The following is an 11,922-nucleotide window of genomic DNA, read 5'->3' as shown; positions in this document are numbered from 1 at the left end:
ACTTTAATTTTAACTTACTGCTACCTTTTTATTAGAATATAGTTATTATTATACCTAACATGTATGATATACTTCGTTACAAGAGAAATTTACACCTGCAGTTTTCATTTTTTTCAAATTATATATTTCAAAACTATTAATGGCTACAGTTCAAATGTTTGACCAAATTTAGTAATCAAGTACAAATATTTGTGCACGGAAGGAGTAATACGACATTAGAAATTTATGGTCAAATCTGTGTTTGCTTTGAATATCCAAGCGCCAAAAGGAGCTCTCTTCAAAAAAGTTATGTCATCATCTACTCCCTCCGTAAAAAAAATGCAACTCTTGCTTTCCAAGAAGTTCAAATAATTTCAAGTTTGACCAAATTTATATTAAATAGTATTAATATTTATATTACAAAATAAATATAATTATATATTACGAAATAAGTATTATTATATTAATCGTGTAATATATTTTAATACTAAATTTATTTGGAGACATAAATGTTAGTATTTTTTATGAATCTGATCAAACTGAAATTATTTGACTTCTCAGGAAGTGAGAGTTGCATTTCTTTGTGGACGGAGGAAGTACTTAAAATGAGTGTAAATGGTTTTTTAAAACATAAAAAACCAACAAAACTTCTTAAAACCCAAGAAAACTTGAGTGCTTATGGATACAATTTTCAGTTTTTTTCTCTCTTAGGGATGCAATTCTGTTGCTCTGCCGCCTCTGCGGATGGAACATTTGCACCGACCCATCGTCAATGGATAAATGGGCCCCCAACATTTAGGCCCACCTGCCAGTGACCCCGCCGAGACCAGCAGAAACCCTAGCTCCCCACCAGAACTCCCTCATCTCCCCAAACCTCCCCCGCCCTCCTCTACCGGCGGCTTCCTTTCCCTCCACAGCGTGCGAGTGAACGAGAGCGGCGGCGGCGATGGGGAAAGCGTCGAAGGGATCGCGGAAGGGGAAGAAGGCGTGGCGCGCCAACATCAGCACTGATGACATCGACGACTTCTTCGAGAAGCAGACGCACGACGCCCACGCCGGCGCCGGCGCCATCCCCTCGCTCCCCTCTGATTCCCTTTTCTACGTCGACAAGCCCGCCGCCTCCAATTCGGCAGCCAGCGCCACCGACACAACAATCAAAGGTCACCCCGTCCCCTTACGCCGCCACTGACTTCTCCTCCCGTTCGGTTTCAGGTTCAGGATTATCGTGTTAATTTCTGATGGAGAGCTAAATTTCTTTTGGGATGCAACACCGTTAAAGTTTGCTTGCTAAAAAAACAGTGTAACGCACCGGAATAATTCATGACGTCGGATTTTAAATCGCTCAGTAGATGTTTACGATATGATGACTTGCCAATCTTCAAATTTGAGACCCGCGTGTGTAATACTTAATAACCAGGCCCCTTTAATCTTCATGACCAGGTGGTTCATATCAGTAATGGGATTGATACAATAGCTTAGGATTGGAGTTTAAAGCATATCTACTTGATTACATGTGTCTAAAGTTAGCGTTATTTGCTGTTTCTGTTGCCACATGTGTAACTTAGTGCTTTTCCTGCTAATGCATTCCTGGCATAGCTGAAATTTGATTACTGCTTTCAGATATTCCTGCCAAAAGGAAGATCGAGAAGAAGAGAGAGAAGGTTCTTTACCATGAGAGTTTGTTGAAGCGGAACCCATTTGTACAGCCAATCCCATCTTCTGTGGTGAGCAAGAAGGATAAGAAGAAGGCAAAGAAGAAGGAATTGCAGGAGACACATGGAGAGAAAAGTGTCCCCATGGTATTGACCATTTGAAATGAGTGTGACTTGTTTTCTGTTTTTCTGTCCAGCTTGCTAATGGTGGGATTGTCTTTTCCACAGGAAGATGATTCTGCTGAAAAGAACCTTGACATATGGGCTGGGGATGGTAATGGAGATACCAAGGCCAAAAAGGTGATGAAAGGCTCCTTAATGCCCACTAATGTTTGCATCTGAAAGCATGTGAAATTGCATGTGCAAACTATATGATGTTTTATTATGCATACAGAAATCTGTTTTTGGAATGCTGAACTTGGTGGCTTCAGCACATTTTTTGTGGCCCAACTAAGTGTTTGTTTTTCTATTTGTATTTCTACTTACAGAGGTCTACTACATCAGTGATTCCTGCTGTTGAAGTTGAGGCCCCAGGATGCTCATTTAATCCTCCATTCGAAGCACATCAAGTATGTGTTATATTTTTTTTGTGAAATTGCAGATGCCTTTTCAATGTATCCTATTCCTCAGTAGTTTCTAATTCCCAGTTGATATTTTTTACAATGGTGACAGTATAAGAGGACCCTCCACCTTTTACTTAAAGTGATGAAAAGTAATTTGTCTCATGCAGTTTATGTTGGTATTTGTAGGATGCTCTTGCTCAAGCAGTTGCGGATGAAAGGCACAAAATGCTCATGAAAGAGTTGGGGCCCACACCTGTACCACTCATAGTTCCTGGTGAAGCTATAACTGAAGAAGATGTAAGTTCTATAGTTGAGGCTTATGCAGCTTCGTTATGATATGTTGCAATTTAGTCATTGCCCTATCCTAATAGAGGCCCCCTATCCATTCTTTTAACTGCACATGTATTATGATTGGATCTGTTGCTTTTTTAAATTGATATGCAGCAATCCATATTTATATAAATATTTAAAGAGAGACCTTAAGGAGTGGAATATCGCTAAGGAATTAGCTATGGATAGGAGCGCTTGGAGATTAGCAATTAACGTACCTGAACCGTGACCTTTGTTACTTTTTGTTTAACCCCTAACTCTTCCTTTGGCTTGTGCGCTTTTTGTGTTTCTTATTCTTGTTTTCTGTGGGTTTCATCTCTAGCCTATCCCAACTTGCTTGGGACAAAAGGCTAAGTTGTTGTTGTTGTTGTTGTTGTTGTTGTTGATTCACCAGGGTCAAAAAAGCACGTCTATTTGGCATGTAAATGTGTAAGGTCTTCACCTTCAGGGTGCTTCTGTTGCTAGTCTTTTGAAAGGCAACTGATATTACATCTCATTAATTGCCCGCTTTATATACTTCCTCTGCATAGTGTTTTACCATTACAACCTTTTGTGTGGCTTGCAGAAATTCTTTCTTGATGCTGATGATGGAGATGAAGATGTCGCAGACGATGATGGAGATCAGGATGCTGATACTTCGGTTGGACAAAGGTTAGACCTGACAATGTATAGTACTTATTTAACAACTAAGTGTTGTTTTGGAATTTTGATATTGATAGATGAAAATGCTGCACACAAGACATCTTGGAACACCGGTTACATTTTAATATGTTTACCAAAAGCTTGTAAAGTTGTAATACTATGAAAATCCTTTTCCTGACAAATCAGCTCAAATCATCATGATGTTTGAAATTATTTGTAGTGTGACTGTGGACATAGCATAAAGTATTACTTATTTGGACTAATGATTATTGTAAAAAGTTAATATCAGTTTTCTTTTGCGTACTTTTTATATATTCTGCAAAGTGAATTATTATATTAGAATATTGGAGATGTTACATATTATACCTCGATTCCTGCCATTTAAAGCTAACAAAGCAAGGCATGCACTTTTGCTAATTAACTAAATTATACTAGAAATGATGTTTAAAGTTTCTGAAAATGACCATGAAGGCCACATGCCTTTATTTTGGAATCAGATCTGGGAGGGATCATCTGTTTCCTGGATAAACATTCTGTCATAATTATTTAAATTTCAAAAAGATATTTCATGATGAAATATATTGGACTCATGTTTATTGTTATTCTGATTTGTGTTTGAAGATATTAATGCGTTTTCAATTTTTTTGATTTATTCTTTATCAGGAAGAACAAAACAAAAAAAGTCACAAGAGTAGAAATGAACAAAAGAGCTCGTCGTAAGGAGAGGTTAAGAGCAGAGGCAGAAGCAAAGAAAATGGAAAATATTTCAAAAGAAATAGATAGGTAGTTTTTATGTTCTCAGGTTGTGAACCTTCATACGATGATTTTTTTTAGCAAAAGCGCACATATTTTATCATTACTTTTTGCAGCTTGCCAAATATAATTGATGAGATAGCTAAAGAGGATGAGGAAAAGGAAAAGAGGCGCATACGGCGAACTGTGGTTAAACAGGAGAGGCTTAAATCAGGCCCACCTCGTCTGGGCAGACACAAGTACAATTCTAGATTAACTGATTATTTTGCCTTTAGTTATGCTAGTGATTCTTATATTTTCTTTTCACGCAATTTATGATGAAAGTGGATATGGTATTCTAGGATGCTTTGCAAATCACTAATGTATTTATGTCGTACATTTAATGGCGTGACAGTAGATTACGGGGCACATTAAGGCATTATCCTTAGTCCATGTGATGGTTTTTTAGTTTTCTGATTAATAATCACAAAACTCCAAATATAACAGATTTGAACCAGCTCCTGTTCAAGTTCTATTGACTGAAGAGATTAGTGGCTCTCTTAGAAAGCTAAAGGTAACAACCACTTCTTGTTTTATTGTTTCTCGATTAGTATGCAGTAGTTAACAACAAAGTTCGTGTAGGGGTGTTGTAATCTCACGAGGGATCGCTACAAGAGCATTGAGAAGCGTGGAATACTTGCACCAAGCAAGAGAATAAGGTTTGCCTTGTTTTCCCTCCAAAAGAGTTGTTTTCAAACTCGCTTTCAGCACGTGTGCATTTCTTTCATATTGTCTTTTTTATAATACTCCACTGCTGCATACTTATATTTGTGTACGTCCTGCATGGCCACAGATTATTCTAGTGATGTCTTGCCTGTGGTTTGAAATAATATGCTTTGTGCACTTACCACTTAGGCAATCTAGCAATCGATTTTAGCTATCCTAATAGATTGATGTTCACATTACTTTGCAGTCAAATAGTATCGCTGCCACTGATTTCAAGGGACATGTCTTATGGCTTTGAAAATCTAGTCTATCGTACTAAGTCTTTCTTTTCTTGTTAAGTTTTGCTCAGATCACTTGATGTTCAACCTCGGTAGAACACTCTGGTTAATAAGATACGTAATTTTGCAAGATACCAGCGCTAACAAACCCATTCATGTGCAGCAAACGTCGGTAGGGAATCAAGGTCCAATATGATAGATGATAAGGCAATCTTAACCTTGTTTTCTCCTACAATATCGAGGGGAACGCACTGCTGATGGATTGAAGAGGCTTACAAGATTGGTGCTGATAAAAGACTTGTAGATCCTGATATAAGTGAAGAGCCTGTTACCGCATTCTTATTTCCTTTTACATGTTCAGTGTCTACTAGGCAGGCAATCTTTAGCCCTAGCAATGTTTTGTGACCCTGTGAGGCAAAATTTTGCAATTGATCTTTGGAGTTGTTAATGCTTAGCACATGCAACGTTGTGTAAGAGCATATTTGTATCAGTTCTGTTCTAGTAGATGGTAGCGATTGCTATACTATTGCCATAAACGCAAATGTCATGATTCGGAAATGGCCAAGCTGAGGTTAATTATAAACTTAAATAAATAACGCTTGGATGCATGGGAATTTACCAAACAATCTTCACAATCCTATTCCAGGATTTTTTTTTTTACCTTTAAGATCGTACCATTCCTTTCCTATGAAAGGCACCACGCCTTTACCAAGACAACATTATTGCACATTTTCTTTCCCATGAAGGGCCCCATGTATTTACCAAGCTGACATTATTGCACGACTATACTTGTCAAACGGCACTGTACAGTGTACACATTACCCAGTTGAGATCTGAATCTGAAACTACAAAGCAAACTCCATGTTCACCGCCATTTGGTCTACGCTCTGTGCAGGAAGACATCATCTTGCTTCCCAACTCTCAGCACCAAGCTTCTCTACATCATGAAGGGATCGCCGTATGGCTGAAAGTAAGGGCTTGCCCTCTGCTCATCGGCGACAAGCATTGAAGGGTCATCGTCATCGCCTGAGGCCTCCCACCGGGCAACATAACCGTCCCAGGAGGAGGTGATGAGGGTTGGGTAGCACGGATGCCAGGTGCAGTCTCTGATGACTGAGCTATGCCATGAAAGCCTCTCAACGGTCTTCCCGCTTACCTGCACGAATATTAGGTTCATAGCAAGCACTGAGAAACATTCTTTGTGCTGAAAGATCAAATGCATTGATGTATATTGGATCTGCAGCTACAACTGTTTGGGCAGAACTAAGTTTATCTGTCATCTGAGATTTTAGACCACAACATTCTGTATTGTTGCCAACCAAGGAGCCCTAAAACAAACATTTAGTGACTACATTCTAGTCGTGTGTAGGGTCACAATTGCATCAGGGAACTAGATTCTAAGTCATGCTCTTACTGTTAGCATTTGATACTCGACAGTTAACACAATGCTGATGTAACTGGATACCCAAATACTATACTTCAAGGAGAAGATGGATGCAACATACCACATCATAAATATGTACAGACTTGTCACTGGATCCTGTGTATATGTACCTCTGGCCCGTGCTGAAATGAAAAACACAATAATGGAAGAAAGAAATGAATATAGAGTTTGCAATGTTAGTACATGCCACTTATGCTAATTGAAAAGCATTAGGGAAATTAAGAACATGCTTTACCTTTTCTTATTTACGGAAACCAAATAATAATAATAAGTAAAATACTACGCAACTACAGACTACAGAAACCAAGCTTGCTACAAACCAACAGATGGCTGGACCAAATAATTAGATACGTCAAACATGTTTTTCACATTACCGTCTAAAAAAATTCTATGTGAACTAAGACATTTCTAACAACAAATTATGTTAACATATAATATTACCATTTTATTAAGTTATTTCCGAACTTCGGTTTACCTTGTTTCCCTCTTTACATGCTATTCCACATAAGCAAGGTATATTATCATCCACATGCTGGAGTTTTAAATCATAAACACAAGTTGTATACACAATGTCTAGAGAAAACCCAGCCGAATGACCTGAACAAGTTCACCCAGTGTTATAGCTTATAATTGCACATCATGAACTTACATACTGTTGAAATTCAATTTTTGTAATAAATGTGCTTCCAAAAATCTGATAATTTTGTTCGGAACATGCCAAGTTGACCTTATATCATTGGTAATAAGGTGCAAATGCAATATTAAATTACTGAACTTTCATGGGGAAAGAGGAGCCACCACCAGAAGTGGTGTTTGTTGATCCGTCCAACTCTTGCACATAAGGGAAGAGACAAACTCAGCTTATCACTGGTTTGTGTTTTTGGAAGTGTGATATCAATCTGAGTACTCTACTAGTATCCAGATTATCATTACGTCAATAGTCCAAAAGGATAATATGGTAGATCTAAGATCCCACAATCCAGACTCACTCGATGGTCAACTTTCCACTAACAAATGCAACCTTTTTAAAGCAATTACAGGAAAATTTCAATACGATGGCAACAACATCAACAATAAAAATAATCTCCTGTTCCCTCCTGACCTGTGCATAGGGGAGAAGTAGCAACGGATAAGTGTTTGCAGAACTGAATGACCTCTGTATGTGGCCAAAGACTGATCGTTTGGATGCTTAAAATGATGTGCTTCTGATGGGAATGGCATCCACCTATAGTCCCAGTCCACTATTCTCACCGGGCGACTGTGAAAATAACGGTACCAAATTAAAACGTTAGAACTTAGTCAGCATTAAATAACAAAGGCTATAAAGCAAGACCCTACACTCTCACGACAGAAGACATTTTCCTGATGTCCCAAAGTTTTATTCTCTGATCCTTGCAATTGGAGATGAAATACCGCCCATCACCACGGCTATCAATAAATGTAACTCCATCTAAGTGACCTGTCAAAATACCTGCTGATTTTTCCCCAGCAAGGCAACGCCTGTCCCACACCTGAGGGTTATAATTCACAAAATATTCTCAGCGAAGGTAAAACTCTATACATGGATGATTAATGATGAATACATGAAGGGATCCTTGGTTCCTCACAAACGAACATAAAGGGATGGTCTAACAGGAACTTTACTGAATTTACTTTTGCTGTAGTTTCTCATCATTACTTTCTAAAATCTAGATGTTAAATACTCCATCTTCCATTTTAAAGTATTAAAACTTGCTTGTTTGCTTCAAGAAGTTTCAAAGACGTACCATAAAGCAATGTGTTAGCTATAACCTATTCAGGTCTATTAGATAAAACAGACAATCCTAATGAAGCAAGAATAAGGACACAAAAAGGAAAACCATCCAAACAATACTAACCTTACAGAGACTATCATCACTTCCAGAGTACAGCACATTGCCGCTTTCATCAGCGAAGGTAACAGCATTGACATCAGCCTTACAGAAACAACAGAGAAGAAAATGGGATCACAAAAAATATTTTCTTCCTTTGGCTTGTGCCCTTTTTGTGTTTCTGATTCTTGTTTTCTGTGGGTTTCATCTCTAGCCTACCCCAACTTGCTTGGGACAAAAGGCTAAGTTGTTGTTGTTGTTGTAAGCATCTAGAACAGATAAAAATATTTATGTGCTTCTGGACATTCCAAATCTATGGTACCAAATTGTATAATGAATTTGTCCTAGCCAACTCAAGTATAGTTATGGCAGTTTCATCATCAATCAATATGAACCTTTTACTTCTCCATTTTTACAAATACCAACCGCACCATGATATTTGACAAAGCTGCCTTGTAGGAAATCTATTGAATGATTAAGCTGATGGTACAATGGACTATAGAGGATTTGGCATGCTCACCTCTGGTCTACTTTAAATCTACTCCACTTGAAACTAGTGTTGTTTCACTTTCTCCTATTATATTTCCGTCTGAAAGTGTGCCATCACTCTTGCATAAGGTACTAACATTCTATGATATAATGGGAGTACTTCCAATTGAATCCATGAAATTCTCGAGCCACTAGACACTTCTGTTGTAATATGGATAATGATCTGGTTGTTATGGTAAGTTAGGATTAGTTTCCATCTCTATCTCCAGGATTGCTTGATATCCAAGCCACCAAGTACTCTATATAAACAGGCCATGGCCCACGAGGCTCAATACAGACCATCCACAGTTCACAGTATATTCATATTCTCACATCTGTATTCTACGATGGTGCAACACAATAAAGTAGCTGTTTATATTGGCAATTTATGCATGGTTGCTAAAATTAAACACAAACAACTATTTTTTCCCCCTATCATACATGTAAAACAAACACAACAAAGTAAATCAAACTAGATAGGGTTACTCAGATGGTTCCATACAGTATGAGCACGGATGCGAACTGACACTTTATTTGCTGCAAGGTCATAAACATATATTGATCTTTCATTGTTCCCAATAACAACTTCTTTACCATCTTTTGAGAATTTAACAGAAAATATTCCAAAGTCTTCATCATCATGTTCATCGCCGGTGAAAGCCAATCCCTCATGAATTTCCTGCAGAAAAAAGAGAAGGATATAAACAGGGATTACAAGCACATCAGTGATGTTTTACGAATTCACCACGAGCATGAAGCTAAAAGTTTTTAATAGGTAACAACAAATTGAAAAGTTTGGGGATAGACGGATAGGGCATACATTAACATTAGCATGTGATTCCTTTCCAGAACTCTGCACATTCACAATGTGAACAATAGGCGACAAACTTGCATAGGCCTGCGAATTGATCAAATCCGCTTGATGAAAAAATAGGCATATCACTGAACATGAAATGCAACTTGGTAAAGTTAACAACACAGCTACCAGAAAAAAGTAACAAGTGCATATAACAATTGATTCAAAATTAAATTTTAAAATGGTAAACTTAAATAACAGTAACACGCCATGAGCAACTAAATTGCAGTCCTCATGGGTGCCTATTTTCTTAGCAACACAAAATCACCTAATTATTTTTTTTCTCGAATATCATTACATTAAACAAGAATAAATACAAAAGTAGTTCAAACGCATATTCCTTGCAACAGAAGTGCCAAGAACAAAAATCATCGTTTATTTGGTATTGTTTTTTTAAGTAACAAAACTTGATGTCCAGTAAGTGCCAGAAACAAATTGCTTCATTTATTTTAAACATGTGCACATAAAGACTACTTAGCAGCAAGCTTCACACCCTCCACGTTTTAAAATTCAAGTTATATAAATAAAATCTTCCTGGACCTGGTGAAGATCCTTAAGAAATGGACTAACTGTTGGCATAGCACATCACACCAATCGTAAATTGGCCCTCATCAGAAAGCATATGATATTGAGGATGTAGTGAATTTTGAAGAAGGAATACATACCAGGGACAAATAACCATTGACAGATCTAGAATGTAAGTTTAAAAGAAGAAAGAAAATGGAGCAATATTCAGATACACAAGTAGTCTACTATTAAGACATTTGTTTGTGATACAGGCATCCAGCTGATATGGCCATCCCAGATACACTGAACACATTGCAAGTTTGAGATCCAACTCACAGTATAAACAGATACCATTATGGATAAAATTTGTGAAAGGATGAAGCTCTGTAGTTTTGACACCAAAGTTATGCTACAGGAAAAGTAGCAGATAAAATTATTCCTTAAAATAAGGCCTGGAGAATTTAATCATGGAAAAGGACAAGATGTTGCATCAAAAGTACGTAGGTAGTAACTTGATTACTTGATACAGTATCTTCTATAAATCATGGTCTGACTGATGAAACACATCACAAAATTCCCCAAACACAGCAGTAAAAGGTCCAGGATCCAGTCTAAAAGGAATTCGATGATCAAGATACTTACAAGGAATTGTTGATCAGGTGAAAGAGCAATATCTGAAACTGTCCACTGCAGACTTCTGCAGCTTATATCCTTATGAATCCTCCACCCTCTATCGGCATTGTAAACTCTGATGCGGCTTCCCTTATCACCACAATTTTGCACAAAGAATCGTGAGGCACTAGAAAACTTTTGTATGCTCACATTATCTATCATAACCACAAAAATTCACCTACCCGAAACCCAGCGACGAGCAACGACCCATCAGCAGAGAACTGCGAGACGTAGGCCTCGCTATCCACTTCGTCGACGCCCCACGGCCCTTTCGTGGGGATGTGCCTGCTGCCAACATAGGCGCGATCGGCCGGCGAGAACCCGGCGCCGCCCGTGCGGCCAGACTCCCTCGCCGACACGAGCCCGAAAGTCGAGAAGGGCCTCCTCCGGCGGGCGGAAGCCGCACCGCGAGTCCGGTGACAGGGCTCCGACCTGGCCCTAGTGATGTGGAACACCTCGTTGGCCATGGCGAACCGGTCCAACTCGCGGTCCGCCTTCCGGGACGCCTCCCCGCGAGCACCCCGCTGTACTCCTCGCATCCCCGCTACAGCTGATGCTGCTTTGAACCAGCCGAAAATCTAGCTAACAAAGAGCCGAATTTTCCCGGAGCTTGATGGAATTCGCGGTGGCAATTACTCTCTGTGACAACAGGGAGTCCAGAGAACAGAGCAATTCATGTAAATCATGCGAATCCTGCATTGAATTGTAGGAAAAGAACAAAGGATTAGGCGGTGTTCTTGAAGCTGGCACAGCGAATGGTTTTCTTGTCCCCTGAACACACAACAAAAGAAAAAAAAATTCTAGAAACTCCAGAAACTGGCAGCAGATTTTAGTTTGCTCGTTATCAGATTACACTTGCGGAGAAAGGAATCGAGGCAAGGATTCCTGGAACCTTACCGGGAGCTGGGATTCCGCGGAGGCCGCGTCCGCTGGCGCTGGGAAGTGAGAACAGGGGGTAGCGGGTTAGAACTAGAATTTAGAAATGGTATTTGTATCCTCGCAGGCAGAAAAAAAAGGAAATGATATCGACTAAAGTTCCTGAACTAGAAATAGTGACTGAACAGAGGGGTGTTTCCGTAAAACCGCGCCCGTCCCCCGTGCTCACTGGCCTGCGGGCCCCACGGGGCTTCAGCGTTGTGCTCGTGCGGCCGGAGGCGCAGTCG

The 11,922-nt window shown here is 39.2% G+C and overlaps 2 protein-coding genes across 4 annotated transcripts; one reads left to right on the top strand and one right to left on the bottom strand.

Annotated features, from left to right (window-relative positions):
- Positions 1 to 803: 803 nt before the first annotated feature.
- Positions 804 to 6,359, top strand: LOC112887408 (ribosome biogenesis protein NOP53). 2 transcript variants are annotated; one of them, XM_025953571.1, is made up of 11 exons: positions 804 to 1,139; positions 1,600 to 1,778; positions 1,860 to 1,931; positions 2,120 to 2,200; positions 2,381 to 2,491; positions 3,090 to 3,175; positions 3,830 to 3,949; positions 4,036 to 4,158; positions 4,406 to 4,472; positions 4,541 to 4,617; positions 5,798 to 6,359. In XM_025953571.1, the coding sequence occupies exons 1-11, from the start codon at positions 926 to 928 to the stop codon at positions 5,868 to 5,870; spliced, it is 1,203 nt and encodes a 400-aa protein (XP_025809356.1). In that variant the 5' UTR covers positions 804 to 925; the 3' UTR covers positions 5,871 to 6,359. The 2 variants fall into 2 exon arrangements, with proteins under 2 accessions (XP_025809356.1, XP_025809357.1); XM_025953572.1 differs by lacking the exon at positions 5,798 to 6,359 and adding an exon at positions 5,066 to 5,423 and having other exon boundaries at positions 807 to 1,139.
- On the bottom strand, positions 5,607 to 11,782 carry LOC112887406 (LEC14B homolog). 2 transcript variants are annotated; one of them, XM_025953569.1, is made up of 10 exons: positions 11,657 to 11,782; positions 10,942 to 11,452; positions 10,730 to 10,849; positions 9,545 to 9,622; positions 9,227 to 9,403; positions 8,224 to 8,301; positions 7,685 to 7,857; positions 7,449 to 7,604; positions 6,408 to 6,468; positions 5,607 to 6,058 (listed from the first exon to the last, which is right to left on the bottom strand). In XM_025953569.1, exons 2-10 carry the CDS (start codon positions 11,296 to 11,298, stop codon positions 5,840 to 5,842), a joined length of 1,419 nt encoding a protein of 472 aa, XP_025809354.1. In that variant the 5' UTR covers positions 11,299 to 11,452; positions 11,657 to 11,782; the 3' UTR covers positions 5,607 to 5,839. The 2 variants fall into 2 exon arrangements, with proteins under 2 accessions (XP_025809354.1, XP_025809355.1); XM_025953570.1 differs by lacking the exon at positions 11,657 to 11,782 and having other exon boundaries at positions 5,814 to 6,058; positions 10,730 to 10,844; positions 10,942 to 11,071.
- Between the last annotated feature and the right edge of the window lie 140 nt (positions 11,783 to 11,922).

This window comes from Panicum hallii, chromosome 3, assembly GCF_002211085.1.
Source record: "Panicum hallii strain FIL2 chromosome 3, PHallii_v3.1, whole genome shotgun sequence".
Lineage (NCBI taxonomy): Eukaryota > Viridiplantae > Streptophyta > Magnoliopsida > Poales > Poaceae > Panicum > Panicum hallii.
Note: the sequence above shows the minus strand (reverse complement) of the source record. Positions and strands in the feature narration are given on the sequence as shown.

Bases quoted from the DNA above. Each gene is read 5' to 3' on its own strand.
- LOC112887408 (XM_025953571.1), top strand. From the start codon at position 926: ATGGGGAAAGCGTCGAAGGGATCGCGGAAGGGGAAGAAGGCGTGGCGC. The intron at 3,176-3,829 runs GTTAGACCTGAC...ATTCTTTATCAG, and splicing joins GATACTTCGGTTGGACAAAG to GAAGAACAAAACAAAAAAAG. The intron at 4,618-5,797 runs GTTTGCCTTGTT...CGCTCTGTGCAG, and splicing joins GCACCAAGCAAGAGAATAAG to GAAGACATCATCTTGCTTCC.
- LOC112887406 (XM_025953569.1), bottom strand. From the start codon at position 11,298: ATGCGAGGAGTACAGCGGGGTGCTCGCGGGGAGGCGTCCCGGAAGGCG. The intron at 9,404-9,544 runs GTATGCCCTATC...TTTTTTCTGCAG, and splicing joins AATCACATGCTAATGTTAAT to GAAATTCATGAGGGATTGGC. The intron at 7,858-8,223 runs GTTAGTATTGTT...TATAACCCTCAG, and splicing joins GTGATGATAGTCTCTGTAAG to GTGTGGGACAGGCGTTGCCT.